This window comes from Castor canadensis, chromosome 13 (assembly GCF_047511655.1).
Source record: "Castor canadensis chromosome 13, mCasCan1.hap1v2, whole genome shotgun sequence".
In the NCBI taxonomy this organism is placed as follows: Eukaryota; Metazoa; Chordata; class Mammalia; order Rodentia; family Castoridae; genus Castor; species Castor canadensis.
Genome location: NC_133398.1, coordinates 15,006,765 through 15,030,526, shown reverse-complemented (window position 1 = coordinate 15,030,526; position 23,762 = coordinate 15,006,765). Strand labels below are relative to the sequence as shown.

At 42.9% G+C, this 23,762-nt stretch overlaps 1 protein-coding gene across 10 annotated transcripts in view; it reads right to left on the bottom strand.

Annotated features, from left to right (window-relative positions):
- Cdk5rap2 (CDK5 regulatory subunit associated protein 2) overlaps positions 1 to 23,762 on the bottom strand; it is a 215,737-nt gene that overhangs the window by 54,514 nt on the left and 137,461 nt on the right. For 4 of the 10 annotated variants that reach the window (XM_074051141.1, XM_074051145.1, XM_074051142.1 and 1 more), the window contains 6 exons: positions 21,332 to 21,427; positions 19,413 to 19,588; positions 11,429 to 11,864; positions 6,068 to 6,299; positions 3,054 to 3,185; positions 412 to 985 (listed from right to left, as the gene is read on the bottom strand). In XM_074051141.1, the coding sequence (XP_073907242.1) occupies positions 412 to 985; positions 3,054 to 3,185; positions 6,068 to 6,299; positions 11,429 to 11,864; positions 19,413 to 19,588; positions 21,332 to 21,427 (1,646 nt within the window). The remainder of the gene's footprint in view (positions 1 to 411; positions 986 to 3,053; positions 3,186 to 6,067; positions 6,300 to 11,428; positions 11,865 to 19,412; positions 19,589 to 21,331; positions 21,428 to 23,762) is intronic. The other 6 variants (XM_074051143.1, XM_074051144.1, XM_074051148.1 and 3 more) reach the window with 4 other exon arrangements.

Below are 23,762 nucleotides of genomic sequence, written 5' to 3'. Positions count from 1 at the left end.
TTATATTCCTCCCAACCTGCCTAGGACATCAGTTTTAGTTCCACAGCACAGCAAAAGGCAGTAACAGAGTTCAAGAATAAAAACTGCAGTTCAGCTAAAGCACTATAATTCACCAAGTGATTGGTATGAAACCTTTACCCTGAGTCCCAATCTGAGGAGGGCAAAATCTGCCCTGCCGACTTCAGAGGGCGCGTGACTCCTACCTAAATTCACGTGTGCAGAACTATACTTTGTGACCTCACATTTCACATTTCCACAGGGCCTGGCTGCCTGAACTCCATGGCAAAGCCTTCCCTAGGACACACTCCACCCACCACCCATCATTACAGAGCGGAATTTCTTCATAGCACACAGGCTCCTGCCTAGTGGCAACATAGGAGGACTGCAGGCTTAAAGTGGAGTAGGGTGTACCTTGAGGGTGACAGATCTCGGAACTTATTCTGCAGGTTATGGATTTCACTGAAAAGTTGCAAATTCAAATTCTGTTCCTTCTGTAGCTCATACTCCTGTTCTACCAGCTGCTGTTTGAGGGTCTCTAACATCCTGCCATCAATCATCTCTGGAGATAAATGACGTAGGATTTTCATGTGTTTCACATATCGTACTTGGTGCAAACTTGAAAAGGTCATTTCTTCTTCATCAGTGCTGCCTCTGGGCTTGTTCAAGCCATCTTGGGCCCCTTCTGTCCCACACAAAACTGTGATAATGGCCTCGCTGCACTGGGACCGTTTTTGAAGCTGAAATATGAAGTTCCGGTAGCCCTCCAGCTCAGTTTCCAAGTCATGGATTTTCTGTTCTAGGTATTCTGTATCATTTGAGATATCAGTGTCCTCAGACTGATCAGTCTCAAGCACACTGACTTTAACGGAAAGCTGACTCTTAGAACCCAAGTAAGTAGCTAAAGAACTGGGGCTCTGAAAGTCTTCAGGGTTCTCTTTGCATGTTGGTAACAGGGCAAGGTCATCAGGTGGGTAAATTTCAGAATCTGAAAATCAAATACATCATGTCAGTATATCCTTTGCTACAATCTACTCCCACACTTTGTCACAGCAATATCTAAGTCAAGACTACCACCAGGGCCTGGTGTCCGGAAGGGTGTGAACTCTCATACTCACACTTTAAACTCTGTTCCTATCAATGCAACAAGCACATCATCCTGACACGTCACACTCAATAGTTCTGATTTGAGAAGTGCCCTCAAAGTCCATAATCTGCAGCAATTTGCAACTTATCAGAGGCGAAGATTTGACTCTTAGACTCCAAGGCCAGGATATGCAAGTCTCAAGGCCAGAGTTCTCTGTTCAGCAGCCCTCAATAAAGGTCTGAAGGAGCTGCTTCCATTGTTCAAGTAAGCAGCATTGTGTGGAGGGTGTGGGGAAGGGAGGATTATAGGCTGTAGAATGCATGTGAACCTGCAGGCTGACCAAGATCTCAGGACATATGAACACTAGCTGGCACCTGCTACACACCTCACTGGTGTTGTCCATATATGGCAACCTGGTAATGCACCACCAGGATCCCCATTTAACAAAAAGGGAGGTCAAGACTTCAAGAGCTGGAGAATCTGCCAGAAGCTAATGATGAGCATAAGCACAGCCTTTCGTCAAAACTAAGCTGCCTGTCTCTGACATTCTGAATGCTGCCTCCTGACACAACCCTCTCACAATGGGGGTTTCTTGTGTCAGGGTGCATATAAGCGAAGAGAGACAGCTCTGAACCCTCAATGGGAAGGCCAGAAATGCCTGATGATATCCTTTATCACTTAGTACCTATTAGGGACTCCTGAAGAAGAAACACAGCATCCAGCCCTGAGCAGGGCAGTGGCTGAGCAAGTCAACTCAACACCAAGTGGTGATGTGGAAGCTAACAGGAATCCTCAAACCTTAGGGGGCTCAGGAAGTACACCCATGAAAAGTGAAACTTAGGTAGGAATCTACAGGATGAAACTTCAGCTAAGCAGCAATTAAAAGGGGAGTTGAGGCAGAGGCAACACATACACCACCTTCTAGATGTACTTTCAGAAAGACGATAGCAGCTCAGTGATAAGGGAATATTGACAGGAAAAGGGAAACTGTCCAGAAGTCTCTATTAGTCACTGACTAATTATAAAAAAATATTTTAGTTCTAAGACTTTCCACAATTCGGCTAAAGGGTGCTTTGCTGACTGTTACAGTAGCTTTCTCCTCAAAGTCCAGACACCCAGAAGCATGTGACCATGTTCACCACACTAACTGCTGATCTTGGGAAAGTTCATACCAGTGGAACCAGGGCTCACAGCTCAGTCTTTCCCCAGAGACTGGTGTTCCCATAGTTACCCTCCAACAGAATTAGGATTCCTGAAATCTCTGATCCTGATTTCTTATAGAGTAAATTAGATCTAGAACAATGTTTTTTTATGAAGGGAAAAAGAGAGATACGGGTGGAAAATGAAGTAGCTGCTCACTCTGGCTGGATGGGAATGTGGGTAGTTGTTATATTATCCTTTGTGCAAATCTGTATGCTTCATAATTTAAAAGGAGGGGGAAGGGATACAACTTGCTGGTGGCCACACTCAAATCTCTACACCATCCCCACTGACCTTGTGACAAATCTCATAAACTTGATCTCAGCAGCAGGCTCTTCCCCAATCCATTGCCCCTGGGCAGACAGAGACCAACTTTGTGCGTATCTCAACAATAGCTGGCACCACACTGTAAGCTAATGGCTGCTGTGATGTCTGTGTTCTTAATGTGTGAGGTCCCTTGAGAGAAGACACTGGAACTTTTGATGCTGAACCACCTGAACACAAGCACTGCCTAATGGAATGATCTGACAAAAGGACTGGTTAGCTCCAGCTGACATCCTGTGTACCTTGACTCTACCACCTCCTTAGCAGCTGAGTGACCCTGTGTCAATCATTTTTTAAATCCTGACTTTCCTCATGTGTTAGGTGGGAATGGTAATTATGCCTCAAGAGGGTTCTTGTAGGTCTACTAAGAATTTTGACATAAACCACCTTGCCCAGTGCCTGGCACCCAGTAGTTATTCAACATGCATAGGAATTGAGTTCTGACCAGTCTCAAAGCTTGTGTGCTGGTCATTGTCCACTTCCTTGTCTCTCTGGGCAGAAGGTATAGTTTTAGCTCCTTTTTGCTCATCTGGGCTGTCCTGGTAGGCTGTTCTCACAAGAGGCTGAGTTGTAGGCACTGGCAAAGAGAAAGAAAAATAAAACCATAGACTTGAAAGTTAGCCAAGCAACTGAGAAGAACACCAAGGTACATCAGTGAAAATAAAAACACTGGGGAGGCAAAATGCAATTTATAAGACAAAATTAATCTATTGAGCTGCCATAAGAGGACATAAAAAGCATAAATATACTGCAGCTTGTCTGAAATGGTTTAAGTCCAGGCTCTCAAAAAACTATGAGTGAGAAAATGAATTCCATCAAATTGGGCCCAATTTTCCCAAGTGAGACAGGCCCCAGGGTCTTCCAGCAGGAGTAGCACCTGGCTAAGATACACTCTGCAAAGGGAAAAGCAGTGTATAGTGCAGATGGCCAGGCCTGGACAAGTGCCAGGGCTTTTGCTGGGCTGAGTCATTTCTGCCATTAAATCATTCCTCTCTGAAGACCCACCCCTGCATTGATTTGGTTATCTGGGCCTGCCCCAACTCCAACCAGACTGAGAGCTCTCAGAAGGAGACTGTCTGATTCATCTCTCTCCTACACCCAGTGCCTAATGATGGAACACACAAGGTGCTGGGTTAACTGAAAGTATGAATGATGCCTGGATGGATAGAAGAATGGACTAATAGAAGGTGGGAAAGGAGGAAAGGAGGAAGGAGCAAGTCTGCCAAAAGCCCACTTACCTTGAAACCCAAGTAGAATCTATAATTAAATGGACAGTAACTTTGGCGCTAGATCATTGTAAAATCATATACTAGGCTTCATGGACAGGAAAGAATATGAGCCTGGTTCACAGAGCTCTGGAAGCTAGTAATAGTGTGACTAGTAGGGTAACATTTTCTGTCAACTGCTACCTGAACTTAAGATGGCGACAATTACTGGACCTGCCTCAAAGGACAGTTGGGAGGATGACTTAAGATCTGTATTTAAGGTGTATGATAGAGCCCAAGAAATACTAGATGCTCCTATTATTACTGCCACAGGAAGTCCAGGGCTCCAGGATCACCTCCAATCCCTGAGCCACTCTGGAAAACCCCTACTATGACATGACTTTCCATCCAGTACCCAACCCTTACATTGGCAAATCCCAAAGACCACCAACCTCCCCTCCAGAAGCTTTCAAGCAAGTCCCTTTACTTCCTACTGCCATTCCACATCATTCTCTCTCTTCCCTCTAAAACTCCAACTTTGCAACTCAGGCTACCAGAATATACTACTGACTACCCCACCTTACCGTAGCCACTCACAGTCCCCTGATTCACAATTTGGCTCTGCCTCTCTATACCTCTCAATAGTGCAATCCTCAGAGGTGTTGACAGACACCTACCTCCAACTTATACCTTACTTCCAACTTACTACCTCCAACTTCTCTCCTCCACTAGCCAAGTGAAGACTGTGGCACTCAGGCCACACCCACCCCATGGAAAAAGTTCCCTTAAAGTTCTCATTGTTAGATCCCAAAGCCAATCCTCAATCTTCATTGTATGTGTCTTATTAGCAGTATCTGACATAGCCATTGTGCCTCACTCAGTTCCTCTTTTGGCTTCCTACTTCCAGCTGCTCCATCTCAGCCCATTCTCTAGCCTCTACAGAGCCCAGTCTCATTTGCCTCTGGCTCTGGCTCTGAGCTGCATAACTTCAAACATCAGTGATATGTGACTATTTCATAAGTTTGTATTTCCATCCTGAATGCTCTCCTTGACTCAAGACTCACCTATCTCCAACTGTCTATGTGACATCTGATGCCTGATTTTAGGCTTTGTAGTCCATAGAGTCTCAATCAAAACTATTCAACTACGCCATTCTAGCACACAAGTAGTTACAGATGATATGCAAATGAACAGGTATGGCCATGTACCATACCTGTTCACACACCACACCAGCCACATAATTGGCCTCCTTATCACCCACCCAACTTCTCAAATTCAAAGCAACACCAAGACCTTTGCCCTTGTTCCTTCTTCCCAAGATGACTAGTGTGCTCACTAGCCCCAGTTTCCATCCAAAGGTTCTCCCCAACATTCATGTGCACTAGCAAACCCTACCCGTTTCTCATTCCTAATGCCCTTCACCCTGCTTTATTTCTCTCCACAGCACTTATTTTCTTTCACACACACACACACACACACACACAGACAAACTTTTCAGCTGTTTTGTACTCCTGTCTCCACAGTATGAACAGTGCTTGGCACACAGGAGAATTTACTAAAGACTCCTGTTGTTGCTCTTGTCATTATCTTGCTGCCACTTACTTCCAGCAGGAGAACAAATTAAACATCAATATATGTACATATGTTCATGTGTTCATGAGAGTTCATGAACATCCAAAATGATGTAAAATACTTCTTGTGATGTGTTGGCTGCACTGTGTGTGAGGGCCTTCCATCACTCTCCAGATTCTCATGGGTTTGCTGGTCCACAATCTGGAAGCAACACTGTCCTGGACTAGAGGACTCCACCTGAGGTGCTTCCTCCATGTCTCTAGATTCTGGCTATACAGCCAGGTTTTAAACCCAAGGGCTCTCTATCTTCACAGCCCCCAGGAGAGCTGAGGTAGCGGATCCACAGGGAGTTGGGAGGAAGTCGCTTCTGGAAGGAGGCAGAAGGGCAGAAGGTCGGGGCTGAGCTCTAAACCTAGACTTCCCAGAGAACCCCGCAAAGAGGACTATCCCTTGCATACCTCGGATGCCCATTTATCCAGATTTCAGAATAAAAAGAAACCAAGAGATTACTTTTCCTTATTGTGTTCCTCCATTGTGCATTTGTCAAGAGTTAAGACTAATCACTGCAATCATGAAAGTTATACTCAACTTATTGCAATTCTAAACAACAAAGCTGACAATTGAGGTACTTCTATGGGGCTGCTCATCTAGCTCGTAGAGAAAGCATTTTTTTGGTTCTTACCATTCAGCAGCATTTGGTTGGGCACTGGCCGCCCCTCCATCATCGCATCTGCCAAAATTAACTTTTGGTGAAGTTTCTTATTGTGTGTTTTACACTCCTTTAGCTCTCCCTGAAGCTCTAGGATCTGGCTCTGGAGTTGAGCCACCACCTCCTGGGTGTCAGAGAAATGATACACACTCTCTAATAACCGGGACGGTTTTATCAGGATTGGCAAGCGGGACTTCTTAGCATCCTGAAAGCAAACACACACAACAGTGAACATACTTCAAACACTTCCTTTTGTTTCATGGTCAATATTCCCATGCTGATCTTTTAAAACAGCTTTCAAATGTCTTCTGGTTCCTATAATGGCATCTATGTCCATCCCCAGATAAAGAGAATATATCTTGGCAGCCAACTCCCCCCCCCAATTGTCAAGGTCCCATTTTCTTCTCGACACCATCTAGACCCTGGCCCACTGTCTCTATGGACATTCCAAATGCTCCATATATGGTGATTCTGTTTCCAACACAATCTTCAGGCAAAATCCCCCTCCCCCAGTCTATTTCATTTCCCGCTATTCCCAGTGTAAGCCAATCTGTCTCCCACCCCCTACTCGTCTGCCAGAACTACGCTTACTTCAGTGGCTACTGACTGGATCACTAACTCAGTGTGCTCCCCGGGCTCAGAGCTCTCACCCTGCCTATCCTAGATTGTTTCATTTCTAACAGCTTCAACAGGCACTCAAAGCCCATTAAAAATGCAACTGTCTGATTTCATCATGCCACACCCCTGCCCACAATCCACACCACTTCAATTATCTGTCTTGGTGAATCACATGACCATCCACTTACTGCACAATCCAGAAATCTGGGAGTCATTATGCAATGCACCTCCCTTTCTTCTTCGCACCCACTTTCATAGCTCATCAGGTTCCAATAATTCCAACTCCTAAGTTGTCTCTCAACTCTCATCCCCACTGCCACCACTCAGCATTTTAAATCTCACCTAGGCCACAGCATCCAAAGGTGTCTCCATGTTTGTTTTCATTCCCTCTAACCCGTGCTCTAAGGCAGATTGACAATTCCTCTCTTCTGCCTAAAAACTATTGCAATTGCTGCCCAGTTGTCTTATGACAAAGGTCAAAGTCCATACAATCACCTAGAAGTCCAACATGGCTCAAGGCCTGAGTTACTGCCTCTTTCCCACTTAACCCTACTCTCTAGCCACACCAACCTTCTATCAGTTTCTCAAAATGCCATGTGCCTTGCACCTCAGGGCCTTGGCATATGCTGTCTCTCTTACCTAGAAGACTCATCCTTGCCTACCTCCACTTCCCACTAACTAAGCTATTCATCAGAACTTAGCCCAAATATGCCTTCTCAAAAGAATAGGCCTTGACTTCCAAGACCAAGTCAAGAGTCTCTGCTATATATACTTACTCCCTACCATTATAATTTAATGTGTAATCACATATTCTCTGTCTGTTTTCTGCACCTGCCTGTAAAGCCCAGGGTTCAGGGGCTCTGCGTATCATAATAATATACTACCCACAGCTTCTTGCACAAGAACTGGTTCATGGTAGGCATTACAAAAGTATTTGTGGAATGAACATAGAAACAGTAACTTAAGAGGTCAAATGAAGATGTCTTTCAAGAAGGGAATTTTAATGTACTCAAAAGCTGAAAAGAGGGATTTGAATCTAGAATAAAGAACTATTACAATTCAATAATGAAAACCCACAAATGATCCAATTAAACGACCTGATAAGACACTTCTGCAAAGGGATATCATATAGCTAACAACTACATGAAAGGATGCTCAACATCACTAGTCATCAGAAAAATGCAAATAAAAATACCACTACTTCACACCCATTAAGATGGCTTTAATCAAGAAAAACAGTAACAAATATTGGTGAGAATAACATTGGAGGGATTGGAATCTTCATACATTGTTAGCAGGAATGCTTAGAAAACAGTCTAGCATTTCCTAAAGATGGCTAACATGGACTAAATATATGACCCATCAAGTCTACTAGTAGGTAACTACTAGGCATATACCCCAGAGAAATCAAAATATATTTCTACACAAAAATTTATACATAAGTAGCAACATTACTCCCAGTATCCAAAAAGTAGCAACAGCTCAAATGTGTATCAACTGATGACTGAAAAAGTAAAATGCCATACATGAGAATAATATTTGGTAATAAAGTACTGATCCATGTTACAAAATGAATGAACCCTGAAAACATTATGCTAAGTGAAGAGGTCAGTCAGCAAACATCACATGTTATACGATTCCATTTGCATAAAATGTCTAGAACAGGCAAAACCGAAGAGTCAGAAAGTAGATTAGTGGTTGCCTAGGGGCTGGGAGTTTGCAGGTGAGGAAACTAGGCTGACTGCTAATGAGTACAGGATATCTTTTGGGGATGATGAAAATGTTCTAACATCGATTGCACAGTGTTGGAATAGTTTACAACTCTGGGACTATACTTAAAAATCACTGAATTGTACACTTAAAATGGATGAACTGTAGGACATGTAAATTATATCTCAATAGCATAGTTATTAAAATCTTTTTAAACAGTAAAGAGCTAAGATTAAAACAGAAACTATTTGGGACCTAAGGAACGAAGGGATCACCAAAGTCTCTCTAGAAAAAAGCAGCGAAAGGGCCCTTCTTGCACATTCTAGGATGCAAAGTGCTCTCACACTGCTCAAGTAAACGCTTGCCTTCCTAGAGCTCATGAAATAAGGGAAGGTATCATGCCTGTTCCCCAGACAAAGAACCAAGATGTCCAACAGCTAGTCAAGGTCACACGGCAAAGTTTAAGGATCAGGCCCAAACTAGCTCTTCAGATTCCTGTGCTCAGTTAGGAAAAGTGAGATGCCGTCTGCCCTGGAATTCCAAGGACGAGAAGAGAGTAAGTTCAAGGACAAGAACAGTTTGAGTGAGGGACTGAGAAAGACCACTGGGAGAAAGTAAACGCTTCAGGAAAGAGGGCTGGAAAGTAACAGTCATTTGCTTGGCCCTGGGTCTCCACCAATCTTTATTCTTGGATCCAAATCTGTGTGTCATATGGCAGCAGAAAAGTGATCTGCAAGTGCACAAATGCCAGAGCCAATTTCAAGCTGGAAGACTGCCATCAGTCAACCTAACACTGTTCTAAAATAACCACACAAAATGCTGCCTTATGGCCTCCGAACAGTCCCACCTACCACCTTATTAATGTGGTATATTGGAACTTCTTACTGGGGAATGGAAAAAGGGCAGAACTCTCACACTCTGGACTCCTATCATGTCCAAGGCACTGCCCTAGGCACTTGCCACACATTACCTTACTCTGACACCATGGAAATTTCAGGGTTTAGGTCACACTTACCCCCATTCAAGCACCACCCAAGGACCCAACATGGGTAAGCAGCCAACCCAATGTAAAACTACGTAGGTCTGTAAGGCCCATCCTCTTGCCTCTGTAACTGAACAACAGAGGTTGTCTGGCCCCTCACCCTCAGGCTAAGTGATTATTCTTGTAATGGGATACCAGAGCTCTAGCTTAAGCCATAGGATTACGAATTCTGTGACTTCTAAAACCACAAAGAAAATCATTACCTTTTATCTACTCTGCACCCACTGGTAGCCAGCTGGTGATAAGAGGGGTCCTCCCTCCCCAAGAAAGGTTGGCTCCTAGCATCTATACCTGCATCTGAAGCCAGGTAAGTTTATATCCTCTCTCGCACCACTTCCCAGTTGAATCACTCAGACAAATTTCTGAGCCTTTTACTACCTACACTTCGTCCAGGTAACATGAATACAATACTTACTTTCTTTTTTTAAAAAGATTAAATGAGATGAAATGATACAGAGAACTTAGCACAGTCCCTGGTATATATTAATGATAAAAATAAATAAGTAAATAAACACTGTTTTCCTCCTTTTGAAAACATTGCAAGAAGGATAATTTCAAACTGGAAAAAATATTCAATATATTTGGGGAAATTAAGTCCATTCAATTATCCAATTTTCCTGAACACAGGATGACATCTTCCATACAATAGAAAAAAGCAAATGAAAAACAAAGGGGGAAAAAAACACCTAGCTTTCCTAATATACAGGTACAAACTGAAGGAGCTGGGGCAGATGAGAGCATTTCTATTCTAGCTAAATTGCACACATTTGCATTTTGAGTACCATTAATATAATGGCAGTGTATTTTTTTTCGGGGTCTCTACTGATATCTTTAGAAAACCCTTTTCTAGAAATTACAGTTTTGGTGCATAATTTAAAACAATCAAAAGCAATTTTGCTAATGATATATCTAACTCTCTTTGGTATGCACAAAAGCAGTAATTTACTGGTCAGAAAATAAACTTAATTCTCCATTCTAATGCTATGAAGCAGTGTGTACAGTTGGTTTGTCAGCTACAAAACAACCATTGGAGACAAGAACCCCACAGCCCTCACTAGAGCTCTATTGGGAACATGACCTATTTCCTTCCCCACCAGAACATATCTCCCTGCTACTGGGATTCTCAACCCAACCCTATTCCCAAAAGAACTGTGGTATCGGTCCAATCACACATTGCCAAGAAAGTCTAGTTTTTAACAATCTGGCATATTTGATTATATTTGCAGAAGAGTCAGAGAGGGAACGTGGACTAAAGGGAGGTCAACATGCAGACATTCACTCAGTGAAACCAGACCCAGCCATTTCAGGCCCCCTGTGGTTGGAGGGGAGCAGGACCAACAGGACTGTTGTACAGTGAAGTACAGTGAAGTACAGTGGGGGCCCCAGCCCATCCCCTTAACCTTTAGCCAACCATAACCAGGATCTGGCTTTGAACAGAGACAAAAAACCTCCGAATAATACCTCTATGACACAAAGTCTTCACAAAATAAAGCCTAGGTTCTCACCCCTACTCTAGAATAAAGTCATACAATTTTACTGCAACCAGCAAAAGGAAAGGTCTGTCGCTAGGTAAAAACTGTATGAATTCAGGCACATCCTCACAAGGCAATGTTATGTAGCCTTTATATGAAAACAAGTTCCTAATACATAATGTGAAAGAGAAAGCTACAGACAGATGTATGAACAGAACTCCATGTGTGGTTTTTTCTAAGGAAAACACAAAATTGTCAAGATAAATGAGATAGGGCTGGGGGGTGGAGGGGGATGGAGGACACAAGTAGAGTCGGGGAAAGAGAGAGAGAGAGAGATGGTTAGGAAGGACACACTCCTCTAAGTAGAGGTCGGAAGTAGCACAGACAGAGAAAATACCAGACTTTCTCTTCACAGAAGCAGAAAACAGTGGTGGCACCTGATAATTTTTTCATGTTTGTGTAAATACAAAAGTAATATATGAAAAAACTTACTTTGTCAGTTGCACTGGGGAAGGAGAGGGAAGTGGTCTGTGGCCCTGGCATCTCACACAAGTTCTCTGGCTGGGGTTCAGCACTAAACATGGTGTCTGCTGGCCTCTCTTTCCAAGCCTCTCTCTGCCCTTCATTTTGGAATCTTCTGTGGTCACCCTCCATGGGCACAGTCTGCACTGAGGCATCTTTCAGCTCCATCTTGGCCACTTCACACATGTTTACTAGCTGGGTCTCCCAAGTCGACTTCAGTTCATCATGCAGCTTGGAGAATGAGTTGGCTGGGGTGGAATGTTCAAGTTCTCTAAGCTGATCAACCATTTGCTTAAGCGTCTTCTCCAGTTTACCACCAAGGTGTTCTTCAGAAACTCCCTGCTCTGCCGAACATATCTGTCCCAGAAGCAGTTGGCATAGTGCTTTCAGAAGGTCTGGCCTGTTTCTCCAAAGGAAGCAAGTGAGAGAAATAAGCTTACTGCAACAGCCTTGCCCCTACCCAGCACCAAAGTTTTCTCCACCAACTCCTGCTCAGATTCCATCTAAACTAAACATGGTGAGCCTCCACAGTATGGCAGTAACCATACCAAGCATGTACTCCCAGGGAACCTCACAGCACCCAACAAGGCAGGTAATACCATGTCTATTCACGGATGAGAAGAGCAGAATGTGGTTCAAGGTACGCATCCAATGAGTGTGCTGCATGGATATGCGAATGCAGGCTGACTTAGGCAGAACCAAGTGCAATCATAAAGTATCTGTGAAAATCACAGTGTCCTGCCACTCACCATTCCACAGTCCTGGGCTGATTGATACATTCAGGAACAAGTGTGGCTTTAGATAAATTGTGCCAACCTGGCTAATTTATAGGTGACCTGATGCATCCTAGTGCATGATGGGTGCTCAGTAAACAGGTATCATAAATAGACATGCATACAGGTCTAGCAGAATGTACACTGGCTTTGCAGGCAGCTAAAAATGGCATCAGGGTCTAGGGTACAGCACAGTGGCAGGACATTTGCTGAGTATGAATGAGGACCTGGATTTGATCCCCACCGTTACAAATATAACTTAAAAATGAAATAAATTAATAAAGCCAGATGTGGTGATACACAACTGTAATCTCAACTCATTGAAGGGAAGAGAGAGGAGGAGAGAGGAGGATTAAGGTTTGAGGCCAGAAAAAGCAAAAAGTTAGCGAGACCTCATCTCAACAAATAAGCCAGATGTGGTGGTACATAGCTGTACCTTGGGTACATAGTTGTAACTAAGGCCAACCACTGTGATCTTGGAAAGAGATCCTGTCTCAAAAACGGACTAAAAGCAAAAGGACTGGGGCATGGCTCAAGTAGTAGACCACTTGCCTTGCAAGGCCCTGAGTTCAGTCCCCAGTGCCACAACAGACAGACAGATAGATAGATAGACAGAGAGACAGACAGATAAAGATGAAAAAAAATAAAATGGCTTCAAATTCTAACTGTGTAATCTTTGAAAAGAAGTTAAGTTCCTCCCCAGAAAGCTATGAGGATTGAACAAGACAGCATCTGGGTGGCAGATGCATTTCATGTCCTTTGCCACACAGCCCTGGCCAGTCTCTGTTGGCAGCTGCAGCTATGCACAGTTCCTGCAGACACAGATAGTCCTGTCTCAAATACCTCTCCATCCCTGCTGTTGTGGGCTCCTTCCAGAGGCAACATGAAAATGTAAGAGAGCTGAGACTTCCAGGGAAAGCCTCAAGCAGCAGGGGAGAGCTCTGGGAGGTGAATGTTCCAAGCTCCATCTTGCACCAGCACGGGTTACAATGCCCTTCAGGGGTGCCCAGCAGGGTGGGGCCTCAGCTCTTCAAAACAGCCACCAAACCAGCTGGCTGGTTTTCCATTCCTGTCTTATTCATGTTCCCTGGTACAAAAATCCCAAGTATATCACCTGGACCCAAGTCCAAATCTCAGGCTCTGCTCTCCAGGGACCCAAAACTAAGCCAGCATGTAAAACACCTGGGCTGGTACCATTGGAGTTTTAATGAAGTCCCCTCTGTGAGTGTGGGTCCTGGGCTGTGCGCTCTAGACTGGTGTTAGAAGCAAGTAGGTACATGAACAAACCGCTACTCTACCAAGTAAAAGGGGAAGCATAGGCACTGTGGAAGTGCAGAAAGGTTACAGGCTCTCCCAGTGTCCAGACTAAGAACGCAGGGACAATATCAGAGGAGGCTTCTGAGGTGGGGGAGTCAGAGGGGGGAGCAGTACAACAGTCTATGCGTGGACAAGATGAACAGAGTTACATGTGCCTTGGTATGGAGAATAAGTAGAGGAGGCTGGGAAGCTAGGCAGAGAGAGAGGAAGAGTGTCACAAGCTGCAATGAAGAAAGGAGGGTGCTTCAAAGGCCTGCAATGTGGCAGCCCAATTATACATGGGCTTTGCAAAGATGACTTCCACTGCCATGTGAAGGAGAGATTTCCTGTCAAGATGGTGGTATGAGCACACTCAGGAAGTATGCGTGCTCCTTCCACCAGGTCTAGTCACAGAGATAACAACAAAAATACTTAACAAAAGAGCACTTCAAGGTGCATTACAGGGCTCAGAATCAAGGTAAAGGTATTCACAGATTAGAAACAGAGGAACAAAAGCCTGGAATGGGGGCAGTGCAAAAGGAGCTAGAAATTCAAGTCTCGGGGTGGAAGATGACCCAGACAAATGTCATGGGCCTGTAGCAAGACTCTAGAAGGCCAAGCTGAAACAACTTCAAGACCATCACACAGGATGAGGGCTGTTAGCACAAGCAAACTGAACTTGCACATAAAATCCACTCTTAAGCAACCCAAGAAAAGAAAGAATTCAAACTCAATAGGAATCAAAAAGCAATCTGAAGAAGTCTTCAGAATAGGAATGGTTAAATCATCCAAAAAATAAAGAAGAAAACAGATTTATAAGAAAAGATAAGGAAGTGATGAAATTGACACAGAGAACTACGGGCAGGGGAACTGGAGAGGGCAGGCTCCAGGCAGAGGCCAGTTGGAAAGTAGTAACCGCCTTCCAGGAGGAAGACGATGAGAGTCAGGATGAGGTCAAGCAGTCAGTAGAGAGAAAAGACAGGATGGACATAGTATCACTTCTTTTAGTTTCTCCTTCCTGCCTTATTTTAAGAAACCTTGTGAGACAGGCCAGACCCTATCAACTCTTTTAACATACCCCAGCCTTCCATCCCTCTGATTTTTGTGACCGCTAGAAATGACAGTTACACATGTTTATCTTCCTCACTGCACCCTCAGAAGGCAGAGATAAAGCCCTTCTCATACCTGGATTCTCACTATCTAAATCAGGAGCACAGTCAATTCAACTCAAGTTAAATAACTATAACACAATAAAATGGGCTAAAAAATATAGAAAATAAAAAATAAAACAAAACTGTATGATACACTGCTCACACCTAATGTAGAATCATCTAGATAAACTCAAGACATTAAAAATATGGCAAGGAACAATGTTGCACACTGTGTAACATTACTGCTGTAATTTCATTATTGTTTTAATTCCTGTGTTAACATTACTGCTGTAATTCAAACTACTCTGTAGGTGAAGACCAGGAAGATCATGATTTGAGGCCAGCCCACGCAATAAATTATAGACCTCATTTTAACAAATAAAGCCAGATGTGTCAGGACAAGCCTGTAATCCCAGCTACGGGGGAGGCATAGGTAGGAAGCCAGCCTGGGCAAAAAGTGAGATTCTATAAAAAATAACCTGAAGCAGCAAGGGCTAAAGGCATGGTTCAAGTGGCAGAGTGCCTGCTTAGTAAATGCAAGGCCTTGAGTTTAACCCCCAGTACCACCAAAAAATATGTGTATCTATTTGTGGTATTCTAAGCATCAGGAGATTTAAACTAAATTTCCTTTCCCTTTTCTTCTTTAGTACAGATAAGAAATAATGACAATTGCTATTCTGCTAGCCAAAGAAGGATCATTACTCACTACCAAACAATATACAATTAAAACCCAGAAAAAAAGCCTTTACAAATGGATGGTAAAAGAGGCCAGTACAATATATGAAAGTGACGGTGCCACGAAATTAAACATTTTAGGTGTAATTTCACTGGAAATCTGGTGGTATATTCATTAAACTGTCACTGCAATCAGGACCTTTGGAATGGTTCAGTCCAAGGGTCTTGTCAGAGGACCAAGTAGTGTTTCTATGCCCTTTCCAAGCATCTGTGCCAGGCAGAAGGTATAAGGAATGGCACTGACATTTACTAAGCACTTACCATGTGCCAGCTCCTTAAATACACTGAACTCTCAACAGGCAGACTGTGAGGTAGGAACAAATATTACCCTCATTCACAGATGGAGAAAAGGGCTCACAAAAATTCAGGATCCCCGGCAAAGTGGCAGGGCAAAGATTAGAACCCAGACCTTTCTGACTCCAAAGGAGTCTTACAGTTTCTTAAACTTACCTCCTGCTATGATGTTGAGCTACACATTCATCCAAACATTTATCAAGCACTTTCCATTTGACACAGAAGGCAGTGGCTATGCATGATGAAAAAGAGTAATGGAGCTTACATTTTGCATGGAGAAGACAGAAGCCATGTGTACACTGCTGATGAATACAACAATGTAAGGTAATGGTAAGTACTATGGACAGGAGGCAAATAGGGAGGCAAGAAGGAATCCAGAGAGAAGGCATCCTTCTGGCAGAATAGTCAGGAAAGGCCTCTTCTGAGCTGATATCTATCTCACTGAGACACTGCTATTATGCACATGATGGTGAAGCACATTCCAGTTCAAGGGACTAGCTACTGCGAGGCCCATTGGTGGGAATGAGCCTGGATGAACGTGGACAAAAAGAAGGGCTGAGTGGCTGAAGCCTAGTGCACATGAGCAGTGGGAGATGACAACAGGGAAATCCCAGAGGCCAGGTCAAGAGCTCTGGTCTTACTCTAAGGGCAATGGGAATGCACTGGAGGGTTTTAAGGTTGGAAAAGACAAGATCTGACCTAAGTTTCTAAAAAATCATTGGCTACTCTAGAGAATGGATTAGAGAGGGGCATAAATAGAACCAGGAGGACAAGACAGGAGGCTATGCTGTGGAGGAGTCCAGGCAAGAGATGTCAGCAACTTGGACCAAGAAGACAGGAGTGGAGGTATGAAGAGGTTGAATTAGGGGTGTAACTTGGAGGTAGTATCAGGAGATCTTGCTGGTGGACTGCAGGGACTGAGAAACCTACACTTTTGACTGTAACAACTAGAAAGACAGCAATGCTACTGATAGACATGAGAAAGAATAGGGAAGAAGCAAATTAGATCAAGGAGTTTGGGTCTGGGCAGATTAACACCGGAAATGTCTATCATGCATCCAGGTGGAAATGTCCAGTTCAGAGCTGACTGTGTGATCTGGAGAGAGGTCTGGGCTGCAGCCATAAATGTCAGATTTGCACATCATGCTCTATAGGCATGGAGAGATGGAGAACAGAAAGACTATCAAATATCAACTATCAAATATTACACCTAATTTTAAGCTGCCAAGACTAAAACCTTTAGGTGGTCAAATTCTAAACCATATCCTCTAGGGAGGGGACGAGGAAGGGAGAGGGGGAATGAACTGGAAGCATGGAAAGAAAGGGTTGGGGATCCCACATGTGGTGAATGCCATGGCAGAGGAGAGGCTAGCCAGCTGATTCTCCAAAGTCAGCCACCCTGACCTTCTTGCTCTGCCTTCCACAGATGAGTTACTCTGATGGTCAAGTGCAAGACAACTAATGAGTCTAATATAAGCACTGGATAAGCCACCCCTATTCCATCTCAGTAGACAGGTAGGTATAACTAGTTACTCTGGGCTCCCCAAGCATTAAACCAGATGGCTAGATGGTGGAAGAGATCAAAGGTTGAGGGGAAGTCTCAGGCATAAGTTTATCAGAGCTATGTGGTGGGGTGGTCAGACACTGGCTCAGTAATGGACACAGAGGCACAAATTGTTAGGTGGCTGCTATACTTGGAAATAACATGAATCTTACCTGGGGTTATTGGGAAAGGAGGGGAATAATTGGGAAGATATGATTTAAAAAGTAACATCCCCAAAACCTCACTTGGTACTGATATGGATCTTCATTTTATATCCCTTATATCACTCAATCTTTGTAAGATCCCTGTGGGATAAACAAGTATCACCATCGTCCCCCTCCCCTTTACAATGAAGAAACCAAAATGGAGAAAAATGGCTCAAGATCCAAATGGTAGAGAGAGACAGGAACCGAGGTCTGTACCAAGTCTTCTAGGCAGAAGACTGGTGTTTCTGACCAGCAAGAACAGTGATTAGCCCCCCACCCCCAAGAAAATTCTTCACTGACACTATCATGGGAATGTTCAGTGCCCAAGTGTGAGTGCCCATCTTTGTAAAAAGATCACCAGCAGCTACATGTAAAGTTGCCATGAGGGTCAAATGTGACCAGATCTGTGAAGTGCCCAGTAGGAGTCCAGCCCAGAGCATGTGTACAAGTCAGGGTTTCAATACAGCCTTGGAAACCTTAACTTCATCATCATAGGGTCAGTGGTGTACAGTGAAGAACAGTGCTCAGAAACCGATACTAGGCAGCAGACTTGGGCTGGCAGAAGAAACTTTTCTAACACTAGCACTGGCCAGCAATGGCCAGAAATCCTATGGAACAGACAGCTGTGGCTGGGGAGTAGACAGGTGACTAAACATAGACACCACAGGCTTGCTTGCAGTGTTGGCTCACAAAGTACTTTCTTTAAAAATATGATTAGGACCAATTTTTTTAAGATTCAAGAATTTAAAATACAAACTTGGAAGACTGAAGACCAGAGCCCACATGCTTGCCTGACAACTGGTTAGGGCTGAAAAGATCCTGTCCACTGCTAAAAGGGCCCACAAGTCCCCCAATCCACCTCACTTCCGCCACAGTCCAAGTGCTCCTCCAGCTCACATTACCTGAGGGTTTTACTACTCAATCTCAGAAAACTGGGACCCTAATGTTTAGGAAGTCTGTATTTCTCTAGCACCACCTATGGTCGCCTAATTCCCTATGACAATAAACTAGAATAACCACTGGGCATGTCCCCTCAAAAGGACTCATGCTAGAAAAATGTCAGTGTCAGGGAATGGGGAGGGTCAGGTTCACCAAGCTCACAGAAACAGAATGCTTCGAAGCTCTTTCAGCTGAATAAAGTCCATGAAGCTTAGCCCACCAATGATTTAAGAGATATTTTGGTACACAGGTCTTGCCAAGGGTCGTGGCAGTAATTACTGACTCTATTTCTCTATCTCTACATGAAGATAACCAAATACACACTACATGCCAGCCATATTTTACCATCTAAAGATTTTGGTTTTTGCAGCCTTTTTTTCCAACATATTTTTCTTACTCTTCATAGCAATGCTGAGAAGTGATCAGAGACACTGAGACACTGAAAAATAAAGGTACAGCTTTCTCTGGTTCTCAAGCCCAAGCAGCTGTGAGGAGAATTTGAAAGGGCTCATGAAGGATTAATTTACAAAATACAAATGTACTGAACATTTCTTGTTTTTTTGTTTTAAGGAAAACGGCCTGTGGTAGTTCCTCATGTAGGAATGATTCCCAGCAGATATAATGAGAAGAGAATTTTAGTTGAAGCACAACATAAAACAGCAGAGTCACAACTGCAATGGTATTTTTAAGCCATTGTAGAAACCAGAGGAGATTCCAGTAGGGCTGACTCCTCTCCCAACAGCCAGGTAGCCCTTCCTCAGGCTCCCAGGACCAATTTTCCCAGAAAGTTTTTTCTTGCCTCTTTATAATGGGCCTGTGTGAGGTTTTGCTGAGGTCCCCTCCCAGCCACCAGCACACAGCCTAATGACTTAATTGCATGACTGGCCAAATTCCTTCCCAGCCATTTCAGGAGCTTGTTCAGGTATATTGCTCAGTACCATCTAAATCCATATAGCAAAATGAGTGTGCTCTCCCCTCAAACCAGAGAGACAAAGCGATGCCTGAACCCACATCTACCTGGATTGCAGCAATGATGAGGCCTTCTCATGGAAGAAAGGGGCAAGCAGGCCCAGGAGCTCGCTTTCTAGGCTCTGGTCTCCAGGCCTGTGGGCCTCATCACAGTCTAAAATATTGGTATCCATGTGCCTTAGATGTCCATTTTTGCAGCCTCCCTTGGCATAGTCCTCCATAATCTGCAAATAAAAGCACTTGGTCAAACAAAGGAATATGGAGGAGGGGAGGAATACATGGAGGACAGAAAAGGAATGGAGATGGATGGTAAATGAGTGAGTTCAAGTACACAGAGGGAAAATGAAAGGGAGAAGAGGGAAAAGAGGGGTAAGCAGGCACTCACTATAAGGCAGGGAGATGTTTACGCTACTTCTCCTCACTCTGTTCCCTGTACAGTGGAGACAGTGATGCTGTCTACCTCCTGACATGGTCCAGAGAGTGAAATGAGAAGACTGAGTCAGGTTAAGTATTCTCCCACTCCACTCCCACTCCTTAAAAGTTCTTCCTAAGAAGGGTATAGAATCCATGTATCAACAATGCTTTGGACACTTATTATAACATATCCTCCTCATTATAAACAGAAAGTCATCTTACTTTACAGACATGTACTAATTTACATGGGTTTGGTGTGCCTCACTAGGAAGGTGGAGAGTTCTAATTCCCATGGAGATGCTATTTACGGATCCACCTTCTTAGGTCACTGGGGATCCCAGAGGGGTGGCATCAGAGAGGCATCTAGTTAAGGCCTGTTCTGGGCATGTCCTGAGGTTCTGCAATTAGCATTCTCTCTCCCTTATCCAAAGCTGTAAATTTCTTCTGCCAGTCTATAAATAACTCCTCTTGACTTCATTACTATAGTGATATACACACTGGTCATCACACCCATCTCTCCACACTGGAAAAATGATTAAGATTTTTTTTAAATGGAAAACAAGACCCACACAAATGAACAGTTCTCTATAGGGCCCTGTTTATGACCAATCTGATTATTAAATCCATCAGACAAGCAAGAAGGAAAAGTCTAGAATATAATACTAAAAATAATTATTATCCTTTACTAAGACCTTAATACATGCCTTTCTATAAAGTATCACAACAATCCTAAACAGAAATGTTACTATGCTCACTGATGAGAAAACTCACACTTAGAGGTTAAACAAGGGGTAACGAAGGCCACAGAGATTATAGTGCCACTGCCAAGACTCAAAACCAGTTTTATCTGATTCCAAACCATTTTCAATTGCTTTGCTCTCTGAAACTATCTACATTTTAGGATCTCTAATTTGGGACTCCACTAACTTGAATACACCGAAGACCCAAAATGTCAAACTTGTAGCCTTTATCTCCTATGACATCTCAGTCTTCAGGTTCTTTCAACCTTGGAGACTGTTTACTCCAAGTGTTCAGTAGAAATGTGACTAGAATAGCATTCTATGTGGATGGGGGTCAAATTCTCACAGTGCCAGGATAACACCTATCTGAGTTCCAAATTAGGAGGCTGTAGAAGACCATTCAGTTCCATTGGGGTCCCCTATACTGCAATCAAATATCTGAGAGTTCACAGTAACCTAGACACAAGGTTCTTGTCCCAGGTTTGTCACTTGCTAACTCTGTCTCCTGGATAAATTATCTTCCCTCACGGCCTGTTTTCAATGCACAGAATGAATGGGTCAGATTACATCTCCTAAACATCTATCCAATTCCAATTTCCAATCTCTATCATTGCATAAACACCTCATTTTTATCTGCAACTATATGTTTGTCCTCATGTTTCATTACTACTTCTGATAGAAAAGAGACCTGGTCTCTTCAATTTCCACTGACATACAGCAGGCACTCAATACAGGCGGAATAAACAGAACACCCACTGGCTTGGATTGGGTCGGGGGGTGAGTGAGATAAGGAGCTAACTGCCATGTTCCTACCTCATTATTCTGCTCCAAATGCTGGTCACTCTGGAAATTATTCTCGTCATCCTCCTCAATTTTGATCGTGTCCTCGTCCTCCTTGCTAGCCAGAAGCTATGTGAAGCATAGAATGGTGTGAAAATGTAACCCAAAAAAGTGTGCTGCATGAATATGCATGAGTAAGTCACTGATGCCTTTTTTTAAGCAGAACAAAAAACAAACAAAAAAATAGACAGAAACAAATGCCAAAGCCATGAAACAAAAATTAACCAAAGTCAGAGTTGCTAGTTCTGGCAAATCACACACAGCTGCTGGGATCAAGTATAATTTAAGGACAGAAATGCAAGAAATAACTAACAGCATTTCCCTGGCCCTTGTGTGGTCTTTCTATGCTGCTATAAATTGAATATAGTGTCTGATTGTGCCACTGCCATCTCTGCGTTTGCTAAATCCACTTTTGGATTACATAAAAGTAACAAGATTTTGGAAAATAGCTATTGATGGAATTGAAAATATCAAACAGCAAAAAACGTAGTAAATGAAATTTATGGTGTGCCCAATTTATTCATCACTTCCCTTATTTAGCACAGGGCATAAACCTCTTGTTAGACTGTCACACATCAGAGATGGGCAGTACCAGCAACACTGTCATTTTGCTGACAAAAAGTCCTCAAGACTAATGAGAAGAGTATCAAGCTTGCCTGATGATAACTTCATGCTTTTGAAAATAAGGAACAGTTACTTATAGAGATTGCATAAATCTCAAATGCTTTAAAGAAAAGCTGCTGCATCCTGCATTCTCCAGAACAGACAGTACCAAGTTCTCAAGAAAGATCTCAGCCCTCCAGAGAAGCAAAAATTCTACTCATGAGGAATGGTAGCTATGCCCAGGAAAGGAGTCAATCAAAGTTGCTTCAAAATCACATCAAGCTTCATCTCACTGAGGAAGCAGTGAGCAGAAAGCTGGTTCACTTGTTGTGAAGCTGTACATGAGACACTTATGGTTCCATATCAAGTTTTGTTCTATGAGTTCTTACATTCAGTCAGTTACACCCGTAACTCTCCAAGCCCAACTGAAATTCTTCTGATCGTCTTCTTAGAAGAAAAACCTTGTTTTGTTAGAAGCAAAACAAAACAAACTGACTTTAGAATGTCACTTTATAAAAACTGCACAGGGTCAGAACACAGACAACCTACCACATCCAAGTCTCCACAACAGCTCAAAGAGAACTGATGCTCCTACTCTCCTACAATCTTACCAAGCATTAAACATAGTAGACATGCACATATACACTTACTAAGGCATAAAATTTGACAAATGTAGGTAAGGAACCCTCTTTCTCCACTGGCTTCTTCTCTCATTACTAAAACAGCCTCAAGTGATATAGACCAACTAGGACTATCAAACTTATTGGTTGGAGTATAAAAATATTAAACCACTTTGGAAAAGGACTGGCAATTTTTTTTTCCCCTCTCTCAACCTGGTGTAATTTCTGGCATGCAGAACTGAAGCACTGGTAATTTCTTTAAAAGTTTATAAACCAGGATTCCTACTCCTAGACACTTAGCAAGGGGAAAAAAATGCATGTCCACACAGACCTGTGCATGAATGTTCATATCACCCTTTACCTAAGTGTGTATTGACAGCAGAATGAATAAATAAATTGTAATATATTCATACAGTGGAAAACAACTTAGCAATCCAAAGGAACTGTTAATTCACATAACATGGAAGAATTTTGAAAACATTATGCTGAGTGAAAAAAAAGTTACACACAAGAGAATACTGTATGATTCCATTCATGAGAAAATCTAATACAGAAAAAATTAATCTATAGTGGGACAAAAATCAGAGGAGCAGTTAGGATCAGGTGAGGGTGGGGCTGACAAGGAGGAACACAAGGGATCTGAAAGGGGCTGTGGGTCACATAGACGCACACAGTTGTAAAACTTAACCAATGTAAGTGCACAGTTTATACATTTCATCGTATATAAATAAGACCTTAAAAGAAAAGGTAGCTATAAACATTTATCAAAACTACAGACATGCATGCTGAAGTAGTTAGGGAAAATATGCTGATGTTTGCAATTTCAACTTAAAAAAAGATGGAGTGATGGTGCACAGGTGGGAAATGTTGCCAGAATCTAGTTGATGAGTCAAGTATTACAGGATCCCACTCATAAGTGGAATCTCAAATTACTGAAGTTGAGAGAACTGTGGTAACCAGAGCAAGAGAGAGTAGGGGAGAGAGAGTTGCAGAGAGGTTGATCCATGGGTTCTGAGTTAGTTACATAAAAGCAAAAAACTTCTGCTATTGCACAGAAGGATGGCTACAGATAACAATAATGTACACGTCATAAAACTAAAAGACAGAATTTTCATAATAAGTGGTTAAATATTTGAGAAGATGGACTTAAACATTATATAATGTATACATGTATCAAAATG